General features: G+C 34.1%; 3 protein-coding genes and 1 pseudogene across 3 annotated transcripts; all 4 read left to right on the top strand.

Moving 5' to 3' along the window:
• Positions 1-130: 130 nt before the first annotated feature.
• LOC130823459 (uncharacterized) lies at positions 131-12,039 on the top strand. Its single transcript, XM_057688078.1, has 17 exons — positions 131-1,109; positions 1,823-1,978; positions 2,361-2,479; positions 3,578-3,788; positions 4,075-4,315; positions 4,450-4,603; positions 4,702-5,031; positions 6,206-6,389; positions 6,946-6,996; positions 7,336-7,425; positions 7,630-8,547; positions 9,625-9,759; positions 9,856-9,974; positions 10,514-10,724; positions 10,800-11,040; positions 11,277-11,427; positions 11,506-12,039. Exons 1-17 carry the CDS (start codon positions 254-256, stop codon positions 11,788-11,790), a joined length of 4,452 nt encoding a protein of 1,483 aa, XP_057544061.1. The 5' UTR covers positions 131-253; the 3' UTR covers positions 11,791-12,039.
• A 2,923-nt stretch (positions 12,040-14,962) lies between these two features.
• LOC130823905 (cysteine-rich receptor-like protein kinase 44) lies at positions 14,963-21,733 on the top strand. Its single transcript, XM_057688734.1, has 6 exons — positions 14,963-15,949; positions 17,181-17,299; positions 18,540-18,750; positions 18,971-19,211; positions 19,341-19,494; positions 19,593-21,733. Exons 1-6 carry the CDS (start codon positions 15,097-15,099, stop codon positions 19,929-19,931), a joined length of 1,917 nt encoding a protein of 638 aa, XP_057544717.1. The 5' UTR covers positions 14,963-15,096; the 3' UTR covers positions 19,932-21,733.
• An 811-nt stretch (positions 21,734-22,544) lies between these two features.
• Positions 22,545-26,822, top strand: LOC130823904 (cysteine-rich receptor-like protein kinase 7; annotated as a pseudogene).
• Positions 23,057-23,440, top strand: LOC130823458 (cysteine-rich receptor-like protein kinase 10). The gene has a single exon (XM_057688077.1). The coding sequence runs from the start codon at positions 23,057-23,059 to the stop codon at positions 23,438-23,440; it is 384 nt and encodes a 127-aa protein (XP_057544060.1).
• Positions 26,823-27,511: the final 689 nt, after the last annotated feature.

Below are 27,511 nucleotides of genomic sequence, written 5' to 3'. Positions count from 1 at the left end.
TTTTTTTAATCTCATCCACACACTTATTTTCTCTCTATCTTAACCACTTATTTTTATAGCTCAAATACTAAATAATGCTAATCAAACGATATGAAGTAAATAGTTAAATTGTTAAATACCTATCAATGAATTTTGAAATTTCAACACTATGCTCAATAGCCCACTTTATTATTATTAGTAATAAATTACTTTTCAATCAAAACTTTTTATCCCTCTTGAAATATTCTACTTTGTACACCTCTCTCATTTCCCTATGAATTTGCAAAACACTACCTTCTTAATCCTCACAATTAGTATCATCCAAATCCCTTCCACCCCAAAATTAACCTTAGCTCAATCCCAATTCCTCCATCAATGGTGTGGCAAAACTACATACACTCCCAACAGTATATACCAATCAAACTTAAACACCATTCTATATCTCATCTCAACGAACACTCAAATCACTAACGGCGTTTATCACTTCTTTGTCGGACAACCCCCTGACAGAGTAAACTCATTAGCCATCTGTCGGGGCGATGTCCCGCCCACAACATGTCGTAGGTGTCTCCAAGACGCATCCAGTTGGCTATTACTCCCAAATGTTTGTCCTAACCAAAAAGAAGCATTTGGGTATAGTGGATATTGCTCAATATCCATAACAAATGAAACTATTTCTGACCAAGTACAAGACCAAATAGCACCACCATGGTATGTTATTAACACGGGTAATGTTGACAACGACGTAAATAATTTTAATACAACGTTGTACGCTTTAATGGGTGAGCTTCGAAATCGAGCAGCTTCGGGTAATTCTGACCTGAAATATGCTGATGGAAATATGAGTTTAAAGGGTGGTCAGAAAATTTATGGGCTTGTACAGTGTAGACCTGATTTGGATAAGAATAATTGTATGGATTGTATTGACAATAACATTCTTTTTTATCTTCCAACATGTTGTATTGACCGTACAATTAAAGCTTCTGAAGTGAAATTAGTTCATCCAAGTTGCTTTGCGCGGTATGCACTTCAACCGTTCTTTGGGGTCAGGAACGTACCTAATTTGACTTTATCGGCACCTCAATCATCAGATCTGATACCGAATAACAGTAATAGTAATATCACGGCAGGTAAGAGAATTTTTTTGTAAGAGTATACCGTCGTTTTTTTATTCCTCATGGTCATGGTGTTTTGTAATTATACAATATGTTCTGCCTATTTATAATTTGTTTTTTAAAATTTTTAATGAAATTAGCATTTTTATAATTATTTGGTTTTGCCGATTATAATCTGGTTATTGATTACTATAAAATTATAGTAATTTATCATAAATCATTTAAAGTCCGACACGTTTAAAAGCCCTCTACTAGGCCCCGATCCATTGCACAAGTATAGTCATGACCTAGGCTGTCATGACCTAGGCTGGGAGGTCCAAGTCTAGATTTTTCCATCTATATTATTGTTTGATTTCCTACCCTATCGTAAACCACAAAAACAAAATACGATGCTAACTACACCGTTTTCTCCTATCTGCTCTAATACCATAAAAATAAAAAATATGTAACAGTTGAGAAGAATGATTTGGACTAGAGGCGCAAGACCACATGACCTGAAACTAAAGTGTCTCAAATATTATATTATGACAAACGCAAATAAGAAAAATAGAAAACTATATCTAGATTTATTGTGTGGTTCACTAATAATATTATTTACCGGTTATGTTCTTTATTATTTTGTGTTTTAATGCATTTATATTACACTTATTACTATAATATATATTACATTTATATTACATTTTACCGTTTATGAAAATTTTGACATTTTGAATGTTTTTACTTTTTAGTGTCAAAAACTCGGAAGCGTCGGAATATTAAAGCCATTTCTATTTCCATCTCAATTGTTGTTTCTGCAATACTTTTTATAATCTTTGTCTTTAGCATCTTATTAAGGAGGAAAAAGTTGATGGGGACGAAGCCTCGGACTATGGTGAAATTTAGCAGTAAGGCTTTCGATCTAACTAAATGAAATATATATATATAAATTTTAGAAAAAATTACATCAATAATCCAACATTTTGCTTGTTCATCGTGAATAATCTCACATTTAGATCACTTTCTAATAATCTAATATTTGACCTTAGTTCGTTATGAATAATATAACCTTTGTCTAAGTTTGCTGGCAGCATACCCTAATATTAGTAATGGTATGTTCTGGACAGATGTATGACAAATATTAGATTATTAGAAAATATTTAAAGGTGGAATTATTTACAGCAAATAAATGGAAGGTCGGATTATTAATATTAATTTTTCCTTAATATATTATTGTTGTTAATGATATAAAAAGAAATTATTTCAATTGTTGATATAAACTAAGTGCAGAAGAGGAAATGAAGGCCCTCAAATCCTTGCAATATAGTCTTGGAGACATCAAGTATGCAACTCAAAACTTTTGCGACCATAACAAGATTGGAGAAGGTGGATTTGGCATGGTTTACAAGGTAAAAACTAGTGTAGTGACTCGCTTTATTCGTTAATCAGCTTAAACTTTTAATTGAAATAAGTTAAAATCTTAATTATTTATTATTTCTTTTAACCGTAAATATGCATATGTCGGCAATGATGCATATGTTAAGATGATGTTGGAATTACACTTTATGTCAACATATAATCGAGCAAATATAGGGTGTAAACATTTAAAAAGCCAAGACATACCATTCCAAAATCATATAACAACGGAAGAAAGAGCTCCAATGACTTGTAAAATGTGGAAAATTTGAACTAAATGAGCAAAATAATATAAAAAAGTTAAACAATAAGTAAGGTTTTAAAATATTTTCCAAAGTAAGCACTTTTTTCCCAGAGTTGAGGTTTGGGTTATTCGCTGTTACTAACAGCGAACAAAAAAGGCGGGTAAAAAAAATCAAGTTTTTTGTTCATTGTTAGTAACAGCGAATAAAGGTTTTACCTGGTAAAAAAGGGGGTCAAACCTTTAATTTGCTGACCGCTGTTACTAATTACGAACAAAGGCTTGACCTTATTTGACCAGATCTCCTTTGTTCGCAGTTACTACAAAGACCTAGTAAAAAAATCAAAGTCTTTGTTCGCTGTTAGTAACAGCGAGCAAAGAACTTGACTTTTTTTTACGTTGTTAGTAATAGCGAACTACCCAAAATTCAATTCTGGGAAAAAAGTGCTTACTTTGAAAAACATTGTTTTTTTTTGATTTTTTTATAATTTTTTGCTTAATTCATTCAAATTTTCTAAAATGTGCAAACAGTTCATTGACATGAGACAAACCATCCCAACACTCCTCTCACATACAAACCTCTGTCAAGTTCACATGTGGTAGTGAACAATTAGAGTCCTAGGTGATTGAACTGTCAGCTTTGATGCCAGGTCAAAATTGGGTAGAAATTATTGTCAATGACAGCATATAATCGAAAAAATAAGGGGCCCACACAATGTATAAGCCAACGAAAAATATCCCAAAACCATATGAAAATGGTAGAAAGAACACTAATAACTTATAAAGTGTCTAAACAATTCATTGATATGAGATAAATCATTTGAACATTTAACTCTAACTTTCTTTCCAGGGTAAGCTTCCTGATGGACGAGAAATAGCAGTAAAGAGGCTTGTGCGAAACAAAGGACAAGGAGATGTAGAATTCAAAAATGAAATTCTTACATTAGCAGGGCTTCGGCACAGAAATTTGGTTAAACTTGAAGGATTTTGCTTGCAAAGAAAAGAAATGATACTCATCTATGAGTTGGTGCCCAATAAAAGCCTTGATAATTTTATTTTTGGTGCGTACTTATTTTTATTTTCAATATCAAATTAACTTTGCTGCTGATAATAATAATAATAATAATAATAATAATAATAATAATAATAATAATAATAATAATAATAATAATAATAATAATGATAATAATAATAATAATAATAATGATAATAATAATAATAATAATAATAATAATATGCAAAAGAATTATTAATAGTTCAATTTTCACCATTTACAGAAATATGAATTTTCTACTTGCTTTTACTTGTAACTTCTAAGGATCCTTTTTGTTATTTATTCGCATGCAGATTCTTTGAAGCGTTCATCTATGTTGTGGGAAACACGTTACAAAATTATCATTGGCATAGCAAGAGGGATTCTATACCTCCACGAAACTTCGAGGCTAAACATCATTCATCGTGACCTTAAAGCAGCAAATATTCTCTTAGATGAAGATTTCAATCCTAAGATTGCGGATTTTGGCATGGCAAGACTCTTTGACATTGATCAAACTCAAGCAAGTTTGGCAAGCAAAATTGTTGGTACCTTGTAAGTGATTAAGTATTTTGACTTCAATCAGGATGTTTGATTTGACTGAAAATAATTTTTTTTGTAAATCCATTGTCTATAAAAACGTGTTTGTATTTCATCCTAGCAAGAAATAATACATGTTATATGTGTAGAGGATACATAGCTCCAGAGTATGCACTACAACATCAAGTATCAGTAAAATCCGATGTCTACAGTTTTGGGGTACTCGTCTTGGAGATAATAAGCGGGCAAAAGATAAGTTCATTTCAAACTGACGAGGAGAATCACGAACCCCTTCTTAACTTTGTAAGTTTATTTATCCCAAACGAATTATTATTTGATACAATTTCCGTTGGTGGTTGTAGCTTTATGATATATTATATACTCTATCGTACTTGTTTCAGGCATGGAGAAATTGGATCAAAGGCACACCACATAACCTAGTAGATCCAACATTAGTATCAACCGGCTCGAGTTTCGAGATTCAGAGATGCATACAAATTGGTTTATTGTGTGTTCAAGCCAACCCAAGTGATAGACCAACAATGTCTTCAATTGATTTAATGCTAAGTAGCAATTCCGTTGAACTTGAAGTTCCATCACAACCTGCATTTTACACAGAAAGCAAGAGTTTACCTAATATGCTTTCTAATTGGAGTTATGCAATTTCTGATGAGTCAAGTAGTAAATCTGCAATTGTTTCAATTAATGATTTTTCAATTACAGAGTTGCACCCTATCTAATTAGCGCAAATTCTTAAATGAGACAGTTTCATTATGAGAATATCTTTATTGGGCTGGTCTATATAAATTTAGTGCGTTAAAATGATCACTTACAACGTTAAAAGTGATCAATTAGAATAGTGGACTAAGTATATAAACTCGTCTCATGATAAGACGATCTCATATAAAACAAGCTAAGATATTAGGTAATTATATTGGAAGTTTTTACTTTTGGAAATGTAAAATTTAAGTGAAGTGAATTTTGCTTGATGTTCTTTTTACAATATCATTGGTTTTAATGATGAGGATTCTCGAAATTGATTGTAATAAATAGACAAAGGTATAGTTCATGTCAATAAAAGTAGATATAACTGAACTCTATAATTTTACTCTGAGATATTTTTGTGAGAGATTGTTTCTTATTAAGACAACCTTAAATAAAAAGCTCATATTTTCGTAATATGTAGTATTAGATAGACTATTTAACCTATATATATGAGGTGTGTCGCATGGTGATAGCGTCTCATACGACAATTTGTGTGAATATTAACATGGGAAAAGATTTTATAGAGTTAAAAACAATCTTCTTAGAGGGATACTAGTGTACAACCTCGATACTTTACAATAGCCGGCGTTGTTAAGAAACCAACTCAACTGAAAGCCTAAACTAATGATTAAGCCGATAAAATTGTCTCTTTTGCGGATAACCTTGCATAGTAACTTCTGAGTTAGACATACATTTGATTCAAGAAAATATCTTCTTCTTGGCTCTTGCCTTTCCTCATCAGTCACGGAAATAAATTGGAAATTTTGAGCTTTGGACCCATGATTTTTGTTTTCCTTCAACAAGAGCATTGATGAAGCATCTTGTGAAATTATTGTGAAGACATGAATGTAGCATATTGGTCCTACACTCCAGGTCTCCTACATATTAAAGGCACAATATATGGTGAAATGTCAATTAAGCCAAATGACTTTTCCTAGGCATTAATAGACGAAGTACTACACTGTCTCTTTGAAAATTTGAGCTTTGGACCCATGATTTTTGTTTTCTTTCAACAAGAGCATTGATGAAGCATCTTGTGAAATTATTGTTAAGACATGTGTTAAAGTAAGTGCCAATAATCTTAATGATGACGTTAACTTTAAACATATAATCGAACATGCTTTGTCTTGTACTTTAGAGAGGGTCGATAAAGATGTGTCGGATATGGATGATTTAAGGTTTGGAACGGTTGATAAGAGTTTCTTGATCAAAGCAACAAAGAAAGAAGCAGACTGTGAGTGGCTCGACCAGCTGCTCGATCGAGTAGAGCCTAGCTCGACTGATCGAGCGGTGTTGGCTCGGTCGAGCAAGGTGTTCAGAACAGGTCAGTAGCTTCACTGAAAGCTTGCTCGACCGAGCGAGGTAGTGGCTCGGTCGAGCGGAAGTCCAGCAGACTACATTGGATCCTGTTTTTGGTTAGAATTTGTAGTGACTATGCAATAATGTGGTGCATTACTCTATTGTTTATTGTATTGTTTATTGTCATAGTTAATTAGGATGTTAATTGGGATGTTACATGTGAGTTTATGGTGATTTATGAGGGAATACTAAGAGTGATGAATATCTTGCCTATAAATAGGATTCATCACTCATAGTAACATTCACCACAAAACACACACATTGTTGAGAGGGCTATTGCATTGTTAGAAACTTGAGAGTGTTTTTACTTTGTTTTAGTATTTGTGGTCTTGAGAGGTTGTTCTCAGGATAAGGGAGGTTTATTATACTTGTAATTGTTGAATTCATTATAATAAACTATATTTGAGGGGAAGGTATTCAAGATACCTCATAAACACTTGTGTTCATGTTTTGCATTATATTATACATTTGTTTTTCATTGTTGAACTTCTTTGAGACTTTCGTTTTCAACATGAATGTAGCATATTGGTCCTACACTCCTAGTCTTCTACATATAAAAGGCAAAATATATGGTGAAATGTCAATTAAGCCAAATGACTTTTCCTAGGCATTAATTTCTTAATAGATAAAGTACTTCTCTATCCCTTTGAGTTTACTATTGAAAGTGACATATTGTGAGAAAAAAATATCAATTTCAGTAGTAAATTCAAAAGAACAGAGTGAGTAGTTGAATACCTAAGTGATGTAATTGGATGTAGCTTTTGCTTGACCCAGTCACTTTGTAATCTTTCATTGTGTACTAGGAGCACAAATTTTGCTCAAGTCTAGAAAATAGGACAAATAGTTGAAATGGACTAGCACAAAGCTTATTTGGTGAATTTGGAATTGAATACTTTTCTTTTGCCTACAAGATGAGCTACAAGATGAGCTGAATGAAGGGAAGGGAAGGGCTAAGAGAGGGACAACGAGAATCAAACTCAATAGCTTATCTGTAAAATTCGGTACTTGCCGTAACTAACACAAAATCTGACTCTTGGAATTGAATACTGAATTGATGATAATATTAAATACTAGAAAATTGATGTTTTCTAAACACCCTTTCTTTCTTCTTTCTTCTTTTTATTTTCTTTATTTTGGGTAGTTTAGAGAAAACTCAACGTGTAAGGAAAAAGACACGTAAAAGAGAATAAATCATTCCTGTAGGTAAGCGCCTCTTTTTAGTGCCCAAAAAATCCACCAAATGTGGCTCCTATTATGTCTACTCCTTTTCATTCCTTCCATCCAAATGACAATAAGGATCATGGAACTAACAAAGTTACCCTTATTCTTGTTCTTAGTACCTCAACTCGTTTTATTGATCCCAAAATCTTGTGCTCAAATTGATTTCATCTACCATATATGTGGTGACAATTACACAACTCCTAGTCCATATGAAAATAACCTCAAAACAGCTTTGAATTCCATGTCGTCGGATACTCGAATCAATTATGGCTACTACAACTTCACTGCAGGCCATGAACCCGACAAAGTCGAAGCTACGGCTCTATGCAGGTCCGATAAATCCATCGATACATGCCGGTCATGTGTCCGTGACTCAGCTGCTACTCTGCCTACAGTCTGTTTCAACAACAAACAGGCTTTTGGGTTGTCTGAATATTGCTTACTATATTACCCCAACATTTCTGCTTTTCATAATCGTACTGGAATTCCATATTATGAGGTTAATGATTATGAGAATGTTACCAACATGCCCAAATTTAATAATTCACTTATATCATTAATTACCAACTTGAAAAACAAGGCTTCTTTAGGCAATTCTGAGACTAAATTTGCTACAGGAAAGGTTAATGTTACCTCTAACAGTTCCTTATATGGTCTTGTTCAGTGTAGTCCTGATCTGTCCAGGACTCATTGTGTAAAGTGTGTTGAGAGCCTTATTGATTCCGTCTATTCATCTGATTTAGTAAATCTTTCGAAGGGGTTGTTGTTTATGGCTGAAGGCGCAAGGGTAGTTGCGCCTAGCTGCAATATCCGATATGAACTCTACCCTTTTTATGATTATGTTACTTATGGGGCTCAACCTCCAGCACTAACACCATCACTTTTTTCCAACAAAAATATAGGTATTTTCTTATATGTTTGTTACTATGTGGATTAAGGGTGTCAAACAGGTCCGGTTGGATTATTTTCAGGTTCGGGTCATATATAAATAGGTCAATAGATCCTTAACCTGAACCTGACCCATTTAATTAAATGGGTCAAAAATTAAAACCCCGACCTGATCTGTAGCAGGTCGGGTCAACCTGCTAATGACCCATTTAACCTGCTTTTTTTTTCAGGTCACTTGAACCCATATATTGCAGGTCATGTGACCCATTTGACCCATATATTATATTCACATTTCATAATACAATTAAATATGTTTCAAAGTTCAACTATCAATCTATCATAATTCATCATGTTTATAACAAGATAATACTATCTTGCTAGATGGGCATAGTATATACTTCGTAGTTAAAACTTAAAAGTTTTCAAAAGTCAACAAACAAACAAATAGCACAACAAATTGTTAAATTGACAAGCCAAAACCAAAAGTATCATAATTAGTTTCTAGTTTCTAGTTTCTACAAATCATCATAATCTAAAATATGGTGGTTGAGGAAGATGTTTTTGAGCTAAATTCATGTTGATCGAAACTTTGATATGGACTTGGACTAGGGTAAGATATGCCTTTATTTGTTGGGCTCTTTAGGTTAAATATTAATGGTTGACCCATATAATGGGTCGGCCTGACCTGATTAACCCATTTAATAAATGGGTTAAAAAGGTTTTTTTCGGGTTTAAATATTCAACCTGAACCTAACCCATTTAATAAACAAATCAGGACGGGTTGACCCATTTAATTAATTGGGTCAAAAATCTAAACCCAAACCTGCTAATTTTGGGTCGGTTTCAGATCAGGTTAGCATGTTGGGTCAGTTTTTGCCAGCCCTATTATGAATGTACCACATGCTTTCCTTATATGAGGCTAAACATTCCATAGACATAATGAGGGGTGAACGATATTCATACCCGTGACCTTCCGTCATGCTGGCTTTTAATACCATGTCAAGAAACCAACTCAACCAAAAATTTAAGCTGTTGATAAAAGTCCTAGGATATGTTAAATACTATCTTATTATTTGTTTGTGTATCTGTAGAGAGCAGCAAGTCCCATAAACTTGCTATAATTGTTGCCTCAACAATAGGGGCATTAGTACTTATCTTGATCATCACAGCTGCCATCTGCATCATACTGAGGAGAAAGCAGAGAACATTTTCAGGGAAATTTAGTAGTAAGCTAGTACAATGTTTTTGATTTGATTAGTACAGTTTTTGCCCAAAATTATGCTGCTAATCAATTCTTTGCTATCATCCAATTGCTTGCATAGAGGAAGAAATGGAGGATGTTCCGCCCTTGCAATTCAATATAAGGGTGATTAGGACTGCAACACAGAACTTTGCTGATGAAAATAAGCTTGGTGAAGGTGGCCTTGGAACTGTTTATAAGGTAACCACATAAGTTTTATCGAAACAACTTGTAACTTAGTACATGTTCTTATAATCGAAATATCATAAATGTTTTTCAATTTGTATATGAGGGTCGTCCTTGATCTTGTATTTTACCGAAGTGGCCTAAAAAGTCAAGAACCGCATTTTCACCATTGATATTGACATTGACATTGAGTTGTTAAGGAACCAACTCAACTAAAAACTTAAGTTGATGGTTGTTGCCTAGTATATGTTGTATACTCTATCAAGGCCCCTTATATAAGAGTCATTTGGGTTTGAAGTGTAAATGTAATACATACTCTCCTCGTACATAAGACAGGATATTCCATTTGAATTAATGAAGAGTAGATGAGATTCGAACTAGTTTACTCTTTCTCACGCTGCTCTGATACCATGTCAAGAACCCAACTAAACCAAAAGCGTAAGCTATTGGTTGTAGGTTTCTAGACCCTAAGATATGTTAAACACTCTAATATTGGTTCTAATAATATGTAGCTCATACTTCATCATTACTTTGGTTTAAATGTTCAAATTTAGGGGAAGCTTCGAGATGGGCAAGAAATAGCAGTGAAAAGGCTTGAGAGGAATGCATTATTGGGAGATATCCAGTTCAAAACTGAAATATCAACCCTTGCTAAGCTTCACCATAAGAATCTTGTGAAGCTTCTAGGATTTTGTATGGAGGAGGAAGAAATGCTTCTTATATATGAGTTTGTGATCAATAAAAGCCTTGACAACCACCTCTTTGGTTAGTACTAATAGTCCCAAAGTTTTCGATATTCTTTGGTTTTCCAAAACTTCTAAGGATATGCATAAAACACAGATCCGAAGCTGCACCATGGCTCGCTGCTCTGGGATACGCGTTACAAAATCATCAATGGTGTTGCCAGAGGACTCCTCTACCTCCACGAAGATTCTAGATTGCGTATCATTCATCGTGATCTTAAAGCTGCTAATGTATTACTAGACGCAGATTTCATTCCTAAGATTGCAGATTTTGGCACTGCGAAGTTGTTTAAGTTTGATCAGTCTCAAACTATGACAAAAAACGTAGTTGGTACCCAGTAAGTTTCGTATCAATAACAAGCATCTCAAGAACTTGCACATAATAAATTGATAAAAGTTTTTCACCTGGTGAAACATAGTTTGCTAGTTCGTTCGCCTTTTGGATTCGTGATTCGCTCCAAATGGTTCAAAAATAGCCTAAAACTAACCCTAATTCACTTTTTTCCGATTCGCGATTCGCTAGGCGATTAGCGAATCATGTGACACTGTAATCTCACCTATAGGATTTTTGCAGGGGATATATGCCGCCCGAGTATTTGAGCCAAGGTCAGGTTTCACTTAAGTCGGATGTTTATAGCTTCGGAGTGCTTGTGCTAGAGATTGTAAGCGGACAAAACATTAATACTTTCAAAATCGGAGAAAACTCGGAAAATCTACTTGCTTTTGTAAGTGTGATCCTTTCTTCTAATTACTTCACAAATCGAAACTTTTTTTAATTGACAGTGCGGGTGTTGATTTCGTAGGCATGGAAGAAATGGACAGAAGGCGATGCTTGGAGTGTCGTAGACCCTGCACTATCTGTTGCATCAAGAGCTGAAATTGAGAGATGCATACACATAGGTTTACTCTGTGTTCAGAATAACATGTCAAAAAGACCTACTATGTCTTCTGTTTCTCTTATGCTAAGTAGTTTCTCGATGGCTCTCGAAATGCCTGCACAACCCGCGTACTTCACACAAAGCCCCATGTTACTGAATGTTCCTTCACAGGAGAATTCCTCAGATCAATCTAACAGCAACATTAAATGAGTTTATTGTGACAGAAGTCCTACCTAGACGATGGAACTTATTTTCGGTTCAAATACTTTTTACATCACTTGTAAGCATGCGCTCACAGGTGAAGTTCACCTTGTACCATATCAAGGACGAAAACGTTCTGTAAAGTACATGATAGTGTATATAACATATCCTAGGGTTTGAACCATAATATCTTTTATGTCGGAGTAATTATGAACTTGAGAAGATGAATTAATTATCTAGATGTTAATCCTATTCTAATCAGTGATCACAATTAGTACTTAATGTTAGAATAAGTTTTCGCTTGGCATAAAGTAGGATTTTTCTCCCCATTTTACTATATGTATCCGACTGTATACTATCCTCACGTGTTCTAACACAATGACAATCTCGAATTGTATACTCCGAAACTAAAGACATCAGACATGAAATTCCCCATAAAAGCATACGACCTTCGTCCTTTGAATTTGCTACAACGACTAATTAGTACCGTCGAAGACTTACCGCTTGGCTTTCCTTGTAACCAAAAATGGAAAGTTGCAAAAAAAAAAAAAAAAGGTGCTTAGTTTCAGGATTTTCTACAGAGAAACAATTAAGAGCTTAGATTTTACCTGGACTAAAATCAATGAAGAGGTATGAAAATCGACAACTTGGTTGCACAATAGTCCCAATTTGCTTTCCATTCATCGGAAGTCTTGTGAGTCCTATTTGTACGCACTTTTTGCAGTCCGATGGGGCTAAATCAGGAGTACAATCGACATACTTGAAAATTGCTCATCAAATTGTTTGAAAAGCCGCGGTCCAAAGTCATAGATAAAATATACAGTATCATTTGCATCGGTTTGCATAACGTAACAGGCATTGCATCAACAGGAGATATTCAAAAGGACATCGGATAGTAAATTTGAATTCTTGTCCGCCTATTGAATTTAGATCATTTTTCATTTTTGTCCGCCTCACTTAGTTTACTTCATTTTTATTTTTGGACAATGGTCCATCTCTTTCTTTTAGCTTCATCTATACTTTTTAACTCTCTTATAATTTCATCCACACAATTTATTCTGTCTCCTCATTTGTTACCACTTTCTTAAAAGTACTTCTTTTATTATTTTAACTTATTTTCTATTTTAAATTGTTCTATTTATTTTATCTTATTTTTATTTTTAGAAACCAAACCTATAATTTTTGAATTTTATCCAAATATTTCACTGATTTTTTGATATTATCCATGCAATTCAATGTCTTCCCGTTATTTATCATCAAAACTTTACCTTCTCTAAATAACACTCCATTTGCAAATAATGTAGATCCAAAGGGACATACTAGTAATCTTTATGAAACCACTAATAGCTACTTAACCGAAAAATACGTATATGATAAGAGTATTGTTTTGATCTTATTAAATTACTCGTAGCTGCTAGTAATATTTTCTTACTTCATCAGCTTCGACGATATTTTAATTGTTTGATGCGAAAAATATACTATAAGTTCTAACTATATAGGAGTACAAAATAGTAAAAGTGGTTATCTAGCTCTTTGTTAGTATTTCTTTCTTTATAAGTTGCAAGTACATATTGATGTTGTAGTATAGTGTTGAACAATTTAAATCTACACTACAACATCAATACGCACTTGCAACTTGTGAAGAAAACCGAACAAAGAGGTAGATGACCATTTTTACTGGTATCATTTTCAATACAATAATAATTGAAGGGCGAAGATAAATAGCACTTATCCATAAAGAAACACTGAAAGTTTCGATACTTTGAGTCTCAAATTCTTATGGTACTAATTTTCAATGTTAAATAATTTATTAGCCTTTGTAGGCAACGTAACCGAAACAAAAGCAGAGTTGACTGCCTACAAATCTAATAATATTCTGTCCTAAAATCAATTGATAATAAGAGATAGGTCATCAAGTTTACATATTAGTCAACTTCCTCTAATTCTTAAACGGAGGAGTTAATAGCAAATGAATAACCATTCAACACCACAAAAACTTTCAATAGTAGCCCAAATAGCAAGGTGACCATAGCTAAAAACAATAGAAGTATAATCCTAACTAGGGATGGCAATGGGTCGGACTCGGCTCGGATTATACATACTCTGACTTTGCTCCGGATTTTAGTCGAACTTTCTTTTTTAGTCCACCTCCACTCGGAGTCGGATTATGCATACTCCAAGTTTGCCTCGACTCGGACTCTCGGACCTCCAACGGAATCGGATATGGAGTCGGATTATCATCAAACTTTATCGTTGTGATATTGTACTAATGATTTAAAGCATATGAAGTTAACAAAATATATTTTTCAATCACAATTTAACAAAAAATATGTACTTTAAATTCAAATTTAACATGAGAAATATTCCTAATACTATAATTTAACAAAATTTTCTCGCATTTTGATTTGGCGTATTTTATTTCTCTTGATCTGATTTGTCGTATTTTGATTGATTGATCTAAATAAAAATACCAAGTAGTTTTTCAAAACTGAAAATTACAATTAGTATGAGAGAGAGCTTGAATTAGTCACGTCTAGAGTTTTAAAGGAAACAAAATATTAGATTAAAAGTCAAATTCAAAGTCGGATTTCCTTCAGGATCGGAGTGTCGGATTTTTAATAAGGTCCAACTCCGGTCCGTCTCTAACTCGGATTCGGATCGTGAAGTCGGAGTTGGAGTCGGATAACTTTTTCCTCGGACTCGAATCGAATTATTTTCCTCGGATCGAGTCGGACTAGGGTCGGATTCGGACTCAATTGCCATCCCTAATCCTAACACTACTAGGAGTATACCATGTTGATCAAGACCTTAGCTAGTGACTATGACTTTTATAATAGTGAAGTTTGGTCTTCCATTATGAAGCTTTGATTTTTCCAAAAGATCAAAACCAATAAATTAACAAATCATACTATTGCTTTTTAAGTACTCAATTTTCTTTAATAGCTGTCCAAAGTTGATCATGAAAGATATATTTTTTGTCTCTCTTAATTATCACCATTTTTCATTGAAGTTCATTTTACTTATTTTATACTCTTTTTTCTTAATAATGGTCTTACTTATTTTTTTTTAATCCCATCCATACGCTTATTTTCTCGTTATCTTAACCACTTATTTTTATAGCTCAAATACTTAATAATGCTAATTAAACGATATGTTAAATACCTATCAATGAATTTTGAAATTTCAACACTATGCTCAATAGCCCACTTTATTATTATTAGTAATAAATTACTTTTCAGTCAAAACTTTTTATCCCTCTTGAAATATTCTACTTTGTACACCTCTCTCTCATTTCATTTCCCTAAAAGATTATTCATGAATCTGCAAAACAATACCTTCTTAATCCTCACAATTAGTATCATCCAAATCCTTTCCACCCCAAAATTAACCTTAGCTCAATCCCAATTCCTTGATCAATGGTGTGGCAAAACTACATACACTCCCAACAGTACATACCAATCAAACTTAAACACAATTCTACATCTCATCTCAACAAACACTCAAATCACTAATGGCTTTTATAACTTCTCTGTCGGACACCGCCCAGACAGAGTAAGCTCATTAGCCCTTTGTCGGGGCGATGTCCCGCCCACAACATGTCGTAGGTGTCTCCAAGACGCATCCAGTTGGCTATTACTCTCAAATGTTTGTCCTAACCAAAAAGAAGCATTTGGGTATAGTGAATATTGCTCAATATTCATAACAAATGAAACTATTTCTGACCAAGTACAAGACCAAACACCACCATGGTATGTTGCTATCCCGGGTAATGTTGACAACGACGTAAATAATTTTAATACAACGTTGTACGCTTTAATGGGTGAGCTTCGAAATCGAGCAGCTTCGGGTAATTCTGACCTGAAATATGCTGATGGAAATATGAGTTTAAAGGGTGGTCAGAAAATTTATGGGCTTGTACAGTGTACACCTGATTTGGATAAGAATAATTGTATGGATTGTATTGACAATAATATTCTTGTTCATCTTCCAACATGTTGTATTAGCCGTACAATTAAAGCTTCTGAAGCGAAATTTGATCATCCTAGTTGCTTTGCTCAGTATGCACTTCAACCGTTCTTTGGGGTCGGGAACGTGCCTAATGTGACTTTAACGGCACCTCAATCATCAGCTCTGATACCGAATAACAGTAATAGTAATATCACGGCAGGTAACAGAATTTTTTTGTAAGAGTATACCGTTGTTTTTTATTCCTCATGGTCACGGTGTTGTGTAATTATACAATATGTTCTGCCTGTTTATTATTTTTTTTTTAATTTTTAATGAAATTAGCACTTTTACAATTTAATTATTTGGTTTCGCCGATTATAATCAGGTTATTGATTACTATAAAATTATAGTAATTTATCATAAATCATAAAGTCCAACACGTTTAAAGCTCGCATATTTAAAGGTCAGATTTGAGCCCCCTATTAGGCCCCGATTCATTGCACAAGTATAGTCATGACCTAGGCTGGGAGGTCCAAGTCTAGATTTTTCCATCTATATTATTGTTTGATTTCCTACCCTATCGTAAACCACAAATACAAAATACGATGCTAACTATACCGTTTTCTTCTATCTGCTCTAATACAATGAAGATAAAAAATATGTAATAATTGAGAAGAATGATTTGGACTAGAGGCACAAGACCACATGACTAGAAACTAAAGTGTCTCAAATATTATATTATGACAAACGCAAATAAGAAAAACAGAAAAACTACATCCAGATTTATCGTGTGGTTCACTAATAATATTATTTACCGTTTATGTTCTTTATTGTTTTGTGTTTTAATGCATTTATATTACATTTATTACTATAATATATATTACGTTTATATTACATTTTACCGTTTATGAAAATTTTGACATTTTGATTGTTTTTACTTTTTGGTGTCAAAAACTCGGAAGCGTGGGAATATTAAAGCCATTTCCATTTCCATCTCAATTGGTGTTTCTGCAATACTTGTTATAATCTTTGTCTTTAGCATCTTATTAAGGAGGAAAAAATTGATGCGGACAAAGCCTCGGACTATGGTGAAATTTAGCAGTAAGGCTTTCAATCTAACTAAATGAAATATATATATATAAATTTACATTTTGCTTGTTCATCGTGAATAATCTCACATTTAGATCACTTTCTAATAAACTAATATTTGACCTTAATATAACCTTTGTCTTAGTTTGCTGGCAGCATACCCTAATATTAATTAGTAATATGGTATGTTTCGGACATATATACGACAAATATTAGATTATTAGAAAATATCCAAAGGTGAAATTATTTACAGCAAATAAATGAAAGGTCGAATTATTAATATCGATTTTTCCTTAATATATTATTGTTGTTAATGATATAAAAAAGAAATTATTTCGATTGTTGATATATACTAAGTGCAGAAGAGGAAATGAAGGCCCTCCAATCCTTGCAATATAGTCTTGGAAACATCAAGTATGCAACTCAAAACTTTTGCGATGATAACAAGATTGGAGAAGGTGGATTTGGCATGGTTTACAAGGTAAAAACTAGTGTAGTGTCTCGCCTTATTCGTTAATCAGCTTAAACTTTTAATTGAAATAAGTTAAAATTTTAATTATTTATTATTTCTTTTAACCGTAAATTTACATATGCCGGCAATGATGCATATGTTAAGATGATGTTGGAATTACTCTTAATGTCAACATATAATCGAGCAAATATAGGGTGTAAACACTTTAAAAGCCAAGACATACCATTCCAAAATCATATAACAATGGAAGAAAGAGCTTCAATGGCTTGTAAGATGTGGAAAATTTGAACTAAATGAGCAAAATAATATAAAAAAGTCAAACAATAAGCAATGTTTTAATATATTTTTCCAAAGTAAGCACTTTTTTCCCAGAGTTGAGGTTTGGGTTACTCGCTGTTACTAACAGCGAACAAAGAAGGCGGGTAAAAAAAAAGTCAAGTTTTTTGTTCGCTGTTAGTAACAGTGAACAAAGATTTTACCTGGTCAAACAGGGTCAAACCTTTGATTCGCTGACCGCTGTTACTAATTGCGAATAAAGGCTTGACCTTATTTGACCAGATCTCTTTTGTTCGCAGTTACTACGAAGACCTAGTAAAAAATTAAAGTCTTTGTTCGCTGTTAGTAACAGCGAACAAAGAACTTGACTTTTTTTACCAGCCCTCTTTATTCGCTGTTAGTAATAGCGAACAATCCAAACTTCAACTCTGAGAAAATATTTTCCAAAGTAAGCACTTTTTTCTCAGAGTTGAGGTTTGGGTTATTCGCTGTTACTAACAGCGAACAAAGAAGGCGGGTCAAAAAAAGTCAAGTTTTTTGTTCACTGTTAATAACAACGAACAAAGGTTTTACCTGGTCAAACAGGGTCAAACCTTTCATTTTTTTATAATTTTTTGCTTAATTCGTTCAAATTTTCTAAAATGTGTAAACAGTTCATTGACGTGGGACAAACCATCCTAACACTCCTCTCACATACAAACCTCTGTCAAGTTCGCATATGGTATTAAACAATTAGACTCCTAGTTGGTTGAACTGTCGGCTTTGATGCCAAGTCAAAATTGGATAGAAATTATTGCCAATGTCAGCATATAATCGGAAAAATAAGGGGCCCACACACTGTATAAGCCAAGGAAAATTATCCCAAAAACCATATGAAAATGGGAGAAAGAACTCTAATAACTTATAAAGTGTTTAAACAATTTATTGATATGAGATAAATCATCCAAACATTTAACTCTAACTTTCTTTGCAGGGTAAGCTTCCTAATGGACGAGAGATAGCAGTAAAGAGGCTTGTGCGAAACAAAGGACAAGGAGATGTAGAATTCAAAAATGAAATTCTTATATTAGCAGGGCTTCGGCACAGAAATTTGGTTAAACTTGAAGGATTTTGCTTGCAAAGAAAAGAAATGATACTCATCTATGAGTTGGTGCCCAATAAAAGCCTTGATAATTTTATTTTTGGTGCGTACTTATTTTTATTTTCAATATCAAATTAACCTTGCTGATGATGATAATAATAATAATAATAATAATAATAATAATAATAATAATAATAATAATAATAATAATAATAATAATAATATGCAAAAGAATTATTAATAGTTCTATTTTCACCATTTACAGAAACAAATTTTCTCTTGCTTTTACTTAGAGATCCTGTTTGTTATTTATTCGCATGCAGATTCTTTGAAGCGTTCATCTATGTTGTGGGAAACACGTTACAAAATTATTAATGGCATAGCAAGAGGGATTCTATACCTCCACGAAACTTCGAGGCTAAACATCATTCATCATGACCTTAAAGCAGCAAATATTCTCTTAGATGAAAATTTCTGTCCTAAGATTGCGGATTTTGGCATAGCAAGACTCTTTGACATTGATCAAACTCAAGCAATTTTGGCAAGCAAAATTGTTGGTACCTTGTAAGTAATTAAGTATTTTGACTTCAATTAGGATGTTTGATTTGACTGAAAATATTTTTTGTAAATCCATTGTCTATAAAAACGTGTTTATATTTCATCCTAGCAAGAAATAATACATATTATGTGTAGAGGATACATAGCTCCAGAGTATGCACTACAACATCAAGTATCAGTAAAATCCGATGTCTACAGTTTTGGTGTACTCATCTTGGAGATAATAAGCGGGCAAAAGATAAGTTCATTTCAAACTGACGAGGAGAACCACGAACCCCTTCTTGAATTTGTAAGTTTATTTATCACAAACGAATTAATATTTAATACAAATTCCGCTGATGGTTGTAGCTTTATGATACATTATATACTCTATCGTTCTTGTTTCAGGCTTGGAGAAATTGGATCAAAGGCACACCACATAACCTAGTAGATCCAACATTAGTATCAACCGGCTCGAGTTTCGAGATTCAGAGATGCATACATATTGGTTTATTGTGTGTTCAAGCCAACCCAAGTGATAGACCAACAATGTCTTCAATTGATTTAATGCTAAGTAGCAATTCCGTTGGACTTGAAGTTCCATCACAACCTGCATTTTACACAGAAAGCAAGAGTTTACCTAATATGCTTTCTAATTGGAGTTATCCAATTTCTGATGAGTCAAGTAGTAAATCAGCAATTGTTTCAATTAATGATATTTCGATTACCGAGTTGCACCCTAGTTAATTAGCGTAAATTCTTAAATGAGACGGTTTTATTGTGAGATTATCTCTATTTGGCTGGTCTATGTAAATTTAGTGTGTTAAAGTGATCATTTACAATGCTAAAAGTGATCGATTAGAATAATGGACTAAATATATAAACTCGTCTCATGATAAGACGATCTCATATAAAACAAGCTGAGATATTAGGTAATTGTATTGGAAGTTTTTACTTTTGGAAATGTAGAATTTAAGTGAAGTGAATTTTGCTTAATGTTCTTTTTACAATATCATTGGTTTTAATGATGAGGATTCTCGAATTTGATTGTCATAAATAGACAAAGGTATATTTTATGTCAATAAAAGTAGATGTAACTGAACTCTACCATTTTATTCCGAGATATTTTTGTGTGAGATTGTTTCTTAATGAGACAACCTTAAACAAAAAGCTCATATTTTCGTAATACGTAATATTAGATAGACTATTTAACCTATATATATGAGGTGTGTCGCATGGTGATACCGTCTCATACAACAATTTGTGTGAATATTAACATGGGAAAAGATTTTATAGAGTTAAAAACAATCTTGTTAGGGGGATACTAGTGTACAACCTCGATATTTTACTATAGCCGGCATTGTTAAGAAACCAACTGATGTGTGTATTTTATATATTATTTTCTACCATGCCCCCATTGTATTTTCATAGCATTTCTCGCGTATTTTGCTCAATTTTCTATTGGTTTTTATGCTTGGTTGGAGTGTTTGTTTCTTATCTATTTTGTAGGTACAAAGCTCTAATTATGCCAGGAATCGACTCTTGGAGCGAGATTTGCAAGTTGGAAGGTCATAAGCTACTCAAAGGTCATTTTTGTGCTGACCAGGTCTCATACCCGGGTGGGTTTCCTCATACCCGGCCGAGTGAGCCTCTCATACCCGAGTGGGTTTCAACATAACCGACCGGGTTTGCACTTGATACTTAGAATTATTTGAAGATGCTATTTGGAAGAAAAAAGTTGCCACACGCACCCGGCCGGGTTTCCACATACCCGGCCGGGTGAGACTCTCATACCCGACCGGGTTTTCACATACCCGGCCGGGTTTTCACATACCCGGCCGGGTTTTCACATACCCGGCCGGGTTTTCACATACCCGGCCGGGTGAGCCTCTCATACCCGGGTGGGTTTCCACATACCCGGCCAGGCTTCCATTGAAGATTAAAATGCTCTGCTGCGTACCCGGCCGGGTTTACTCATGAACTTAGAAACTTTTTGATCTTTGAGATTTAGTTATGCCTCGCGCCCGCCCGGGTTTCCACATACCCGGCCGGGTCCTGCAGTTATTTTTTTAGTAACTGCCCGTATCCTCCGATCTCTTTGGAGGAGGATATAAATAGCTTTTGAGGGGAATTTCCAGGAGAGTTTTTTTTCTCTGTTTTTGAGGGTTTGGTGTCAAGGATTTCTCATATTACTTGTCATGGGGGATTGTTAATCAACACTTGAACATTGTAATTCTAATTATATTGAAGGTATTAGTTTCAATTCCAATCTCTTGTTCTTGTTTATCATTATTATTTTTGAATGTTTGCTTCTCCATTAAATTTGAATTTGATTTCCTCCATGAATTTAATTGTTGAATCTCTAGTTAGTTTTAATATGCTTAGTGAGTAGTTTTATTTCTAGGGTTTGGTGAAACTATGCAAAAGGTCATGAGTCTTGTTTGATTTTAGGATTTAAATTTGGTTTGTCTAGGCGATTCAATTGATGGGTTTTAGATTGATTGCATGTTTGGCCAATTTGCAAGTTTTATTCGCTCAACTCTATAAGCGAGAGTTGCGAGTTTGAGTGAACAATTTCCTTCTTTGAACAATTAAGCCTTAATCGCGATAGCTTGTTTTATTGTTTGATTGTCGAATTTGTTTGCGAGAGCAACATCTTCCTTCGCCTATATTCATTCCTATCCCAATTGTTGTTCATAAATCATGATCGATGCATAGTGAATCCTTTTAGCCCTAGGTTTTTAAGTATTGAATTCTATTCATCTCTCGTTTTTGCGTTCTACTTAGATAAACAAAAATCCAACATTTGATCGTTAGCAATAGTGAACTTGGTTCAAATTGTGACTTTATTTGTCCTCCCACAGTGGTTCGACCCTACTTTCCCAACTATACTAGTTAGGTGAATTAGGAATTATTTTTGGTAGTAAAACGACCTATCACCAACTCAACCAAAAGCCTAAACTAATGGTTAAGCCGATAAAATTGTCTCTTTTGTGGATAACCTTGCATAGTAACTTCTGAGTTAGACATACATTTGATTCAAGAAAATATCTTCTTGGCTCTTGCCTTTCCTCATCAGTCATGGAAATTGGAAATTTTGAGCTTTGGACCCATGATTTTTGTTTTTCCTTCAACAAGAGCATTGATGAAGCATCTTGTGGAATTATTGTTAAGACATGAATGTAGCATATTGGTCCTACACTCCTAGTCTCCTACATATTAAAGCCAAAATATATGGTGAAATGTCAATTAAGCCAAATGACTTTTCCTAGGCATTAATTTCGTAATAGATGAAGTACTTCTCTGTCAAAAAATAAATTTCAGTAGTAAAAAAATAAATTTCAGTAGTAAATTCAAAGGAACAAAGTGAGTAGTTGAATACCTAAGTGATGTAATTGGATGTAGCTTTTGCTTGACCCAGTCACTTTATAATCTTTCATTGTGTACTAGGAACACAAATTTTGCTCAAGTCTAGAAAATAGGACAAATAGTTATCTTTTGCCTACAAGATGAGCTGAGTGAAGAGAAGGGAATGGCTAAGAGAGGGGACAACGAGAATCAAACTCAATAGCTTATTTGTAAAAATCGATACTTGCCGTAACTGATACAAAGTCTGAATCTTGGAATTGAATACTTAATTGATGATAATATTAAATAATAGAAAATTGATGTTTTCTAAACACCCTTTCTTCATTTCTTTTTTCTTTTTATTTTCTTTATTTTGGGTAGTCTAGAGAAAACTCAACGTGTAAGGGAAAAGACACGTAAAAGAGAATAAATCATTTCTGTAGGTAAGCGCCTCTTTTTAATACCCCAAAATCCACCAAATGTGGCTCCTATTATGTCTACTCCTTTTCAATCCTTCCATCCAAATGACAACAAGGATCATGGAACTAACAAAGTTACCCTTATTCTTGTTCTTAGTACTTCAACTCATTTTATTGATCCCAAAATCTTGTGCTCAAATTGATTTCATCTACCATATATGTGGTGGCAATTACACAACTCCTAGTCCATATGAAAATAACCTCAAAACAGCTTTGAATTCCATGTCCTCGGATACTCGAATCAATTATGGCTATTACAACTTCACTGCAGGCCATGAACCCTACAAAGTCGAAGCCATGGCTCTATGCAGGTCCGATAAATCCATCGATACATGCCGGTCATGTGTCCGTGACTCAGCTGCTACTCTGCCTACAGTCTGTCTCAACAACAAAAAGGCTTTTGGGTTCTCTGAATATTGCTTAGCTTGAAAGGAATGCATTATTGGGAGATATCCAGTTCAATACTGAAATATCAACCCTTGCTAAGCTTCATCATAAGAATCTTGTGAAGCTTCTAGGATTTTGTATGGAGGAGGAAGAAATGCTTCTTATATATGAGTTTGTGATCAATAAAAGCCTTGACAACCACCTCTTTGGTTAGTACTAAATACTAATAGTCCCGAGATTTTCGATATTCTTTGGTTTTCCAAAACGTCTAAGGATATGCATAAAACACAGATCCGAAGCTGCACCATGGCTCGCTGCTCTGGGATACGCGTTACAAAATCATCAATGGTGTTGCCAGAGGACTCCTCTACCTCCACGAAGATTCTAGATTGCGTATCATTCATCGTGATCTTAAAGCTGCTAATGTATTACTAGACGCAGATTTCATTCCTAAGATTGCAGATTTTGGCACCTCGAAGTTGTTTAAGTTTGATCAGTCTCAAACTATGACAAAAAATGTAGTTGGTACCCAGTAAGTTTCGTATCAATAACAAGCATCTCAAGAACTTGCACATAATAAATTGATAAAAGTTTCACACCCAGTGAAACATAATTTGCTAGTTAGTTCGCCTTTTGGATTCGTGATTCGCTCCAAATGGTTCAAAAATAGCCTAAAACTAACCCTAATTCACTTTTTTCCGATTCGCGATTTGCTAGGTGATTAGCGAATCATGTGACACTGTAATCTCACCTATAGGCTTTTTGCAGGGGATATATGCCGCCCGAGTATTTGAGCCAAGGTCAGGTTTCACTTAAGTCGGATGTTTATAGCTTTGGAGTGCTTGTGCTAGAGATTGTAAGCGGACAAAACATTAATACCAAAATCGGAGAAAACTCGGAAAATCTACTTGCTTTTGTAAGTGTGATCCTTTCTTCTAATTACTTCACAAATCGAAACTTTTTTAACTGACAGTGCGGGTGTTGATTCCGTAGGCATGGAAGAAATGGACAGAAGGTGATGCTTGGAGTGTCGTAGACCCTGCACTATCTGTTGCATCAAGAGCTGAAATTGAGAGATGCATACACATAGGCTTACTCTGTTCAGAATAACATGTCAGAAAGACCTACTATGTCTTCTGTTTCTCTTATGCTAAGTAGTTTCTCGATGGCTCTCGAAAAGCCTGCACAACCCGCGTACTTCACACAAAGCCCCATGTTACTGAATGTTCCTTCACAGGAGAATTTGCCTCAGATCAATCTAACTGCAACAGTAAATGAGGTTACTGTGACAGAAGTCCTACCTAGACGATGGAACTTATTTTCGGTTCAAATACTTTTTACGACACTTTTAAGCATGCGCTCACAGGTAAAGTTCCCCTTGTACCATATCAAGGACGAAAACGTTCTGTAAAGTACATGATAGCGTATATAACATATCCTAGGGTTTGAACCATAATATCTTTTATGTCGGAGTAATTATGAACTTGAGAAGATGAATTAATTATCTTGTTGTTAATCCTATTTGAGAGCTCCTCTTGTAATGAGGTAAACATGTTTCCTTGCTGGCTTCTTGCTTCTGTGGCTAGTTTTGTGTTATATTGTTTGATGGAACAAAACGAGCTAAACCAAATAATAAATGATTTGGGATATTATTTATTACAAAGCCGTTTTAAAAAATTTGGTGGCTCTAGGCAAAACTTTTATATTGCGCCTTATTTATAGTAAATATATTATTAATAAACTTAACAATACATATTTCTTCTTTTAATTAACTTTTTCATATACGGAAAAAGAGGGGCCCTGTGCAGTCGATCACCTCGCACACCCTCAAGGACCCCTTTGGAAATATATGGGATGAAAAAAAAAGATAAGGATGAAAGAAAGACACTGATATATTGATAGCTGTTTGAGGATCAAGCTTATGTAATACTCAGTCTTCAAGTAGTGAGGAACTGAGCATACCCAAGATAACTATGTAATTGCACTTTCAACAACACACTTCTCTCACTACTCATTCCTCTTATGTTACACACTGTCCCCGTGCTAAAGTTGCTATTTTAATACTTAGCAGGACTTGCGACTGCTTTGACATTGTATTTATGTAGACTATTTATTAATATTGTTGCTTGGATTTCTGACTTTGAACTTTCTTGAGATGTGAGTATCATGGAAAGGCCCAAGCCCACAATCAAATATACGTATGCCAGGAGGAAGAAGCATTGAAAACAGAATGGTTTATAGATTTGTGTAGACTATTTATTCTACTGTATTCGGTCCTTTGATTACAACAGTGAGAATAATTGACAATATGCTTGTATCAAATTATGAATGCTGTATCACCCATTCACCCTTTAAGTTTTTCACGGTGTTTAAAAAAGACACAAAGAACTTTATCAACAGGGTTCTTGGAGCCTAAATGTTATGTACTAGGCAATGACATGTAGCTTATTCAGAAAATTTAGCAAGGTGGGGGAGTGTGCTATTTCTGCTATTAAAATGTAAAGCTTTGTCCACTCGTGAAAATTACTTTCTGCAGGTTTATAGATTTTGATTTTAATAATTTGCTTGGGATAAACCTCATTCAGACAAATTTATAATTCTACTAATCACTGAAATGGACCGGATTGAAATGGACCAGGCCGAAAACGGGCCTTTATAAATAGCATAAATAACATAATTGATGAATAATTTAATTATTGTAAATGACAATACCCATGGAAATTATTAATATTTCTACAATTTAATTTTTATTATTACAAATTGATCAATAGGGATTATTATAATATTTATTAATAAAAACGGGCTGGATTGGACCAGACTGGGATTTCAAAGCTCGGCCCATTTAAAGCGTTTAAAAGACCCTTATCCAATCCGGCCCATATTTAAATAAGCCTCACTTGGCCCGTATCCGGCCCATTGAACACCCCTTGTGCCAAATAGATTATCCTATACACTATATGATAGCAATATAGATTATGGAGGTGTTTTAATATATGATTCAGGAATATTGATGTCACTTACTATGTACCGGCGATTTTGCTAGCATCGGCATGAGTTTCATCCACCAAAAAGAGCTTAGCCAAGCCAAAGTCAGCAATCTTAGAATTCATTTCAGCATCGAGAAGTATATTGCCAGATTTAAGGTCACGATGAATTATTCTAAGCCGAGAGTCCTCATGCAGGTAAAGGAGTCCTCGAGTAATGCTACTGATAATCATTTTGCGTACATCCCAATCCAAATTTTTTTGTGTACTAGAATTGACAAGCATGTAATATGTAAATCTTTTGATCCTGACAATGCAGCATAACAAGAGCCAATGCCCAAATGTATAAACTGAATAATGGTAGTAGAAATGAAGCATACCAAACAAGAAATGATCAAGGCTTGCATTTGGTACAAACTCGTACACCAAAATTCTTGTATATTTTATGAAGTACATCCCAAAAGATTATGAAGTACTAAATATTATTTTAGTATATTTTATGGAGAGGAGAAAGCACATATACAAAGTGTCCAATCGCATAAGATCCCGTAAATTAAGGGGCCTCAAATATCAATTTACATTACTTTTAAGTAGCTTTAGCTTTAGTTTAATAACTTTTTCGGCTCGAAAATTTAAACAATGTGAATTTGATAGTTGATCCTTGAAAAGTGAAGTTTATGATCCACTAAGAACAATTTTATAACCCAAAGAAAGTGACATTAATGGTTAAAAGGGAAGGCTAATAATTAATCACTAAACTAAAATTAGTTAGCAATAATAGTCTTGACAAAATTCTCATTTAACAGCACCATAATTACGGCCCACTACCTAATTATATAATGAATGTACAAGCATAATTTTGTTGCAGTAATTAGAATTCATTTTCATCGCAACATAATCAATCAAGAACAGCCTCCTTAAATATTAAAATTATTCATGGAATACGCACTTGCAACTTGCGAAGAAAATCGAACAAAGAGGTAGATGACCATTTTTACTGTATCATTTTCAATACAATAATAATTGTAGGGCATGAAAGTATGGAAGATAGATAGCACTTATCCATAAAGAAACACTGGAAGTTTCGATACTCTGAGTCTCAAATTCTTATGGTACTAATTTTCAATGT

Source organism: Amaranthus tricolor, chromosome 9 (assembly GCF_026212465.1).
Source record: "Amaranthus tricolor cultivar Red isolate AtriRed21 chromosome 9, ASM2621246v1, whole genome shotgun sequence".
NCBI lineage: Eukaryota > Viridiplantae > Streptophyta > Magnoliopsida > Caryophyllales > Amaranthaceae > Amaranthus > Amaranthus tricolor.
This window is presented reverse-complemented; position numbering and strand designations above follow the sequence as displayed.

Excerpts from the sequence above, each read along its gene's own strand:
- LOC130823459 (XM_057688078.1), top strand. The coding sequence starts at position 254 with ATGAATTTGCAAAACACTACCTTCTTAATCCTCACAATTAGTATCATC. Across the intron at positions 3,789-4,074 it reads CCTTGATAATTTTATTTTTG|ATTCTTTGAAGCGTTCATCT; the intron begins GTGCGTACTTAT and ends ATTCGCATGCAG. Across the intron at positions 9,760-9,855 it reads ATTTTCAGGGAAATTTAGTA|AGGAAGAAATGGAGGATGTT; the intron begins GTAAGCTAGTAC and ends TTGCTTGCATAG.
- LOC130823905 (XM_057688734.1), top strand. The coding sequence starts at position 15,097 with ATGAATCTGCAAAACAATACCTTCTTAATCCTCACAATTAGTATCATC. Across the intron at positions 17,300-18,539 it reads GATTTGGCATGGTTTACAAG|GGTAAGCTTCCTAATGGACG; the intron begins GTAAAAACTAGT and ends CTTTCTTTGCAG. Across the intron at positions 18,751-18,970 it reads CCTTGATAATTTTATTTTTG|ATTCTTTGAAGCGTTCATCT; the intron begins GTGCGTACTTAT and ends ATTCGCATGCAG.
- LOC130823458 (XM_057688077.1), top strand. The coding sequence starts at position 23,057 with ATGACAACAAGGATCATGGAACTAACAAAGTTACCCTTATTCTTGTTC.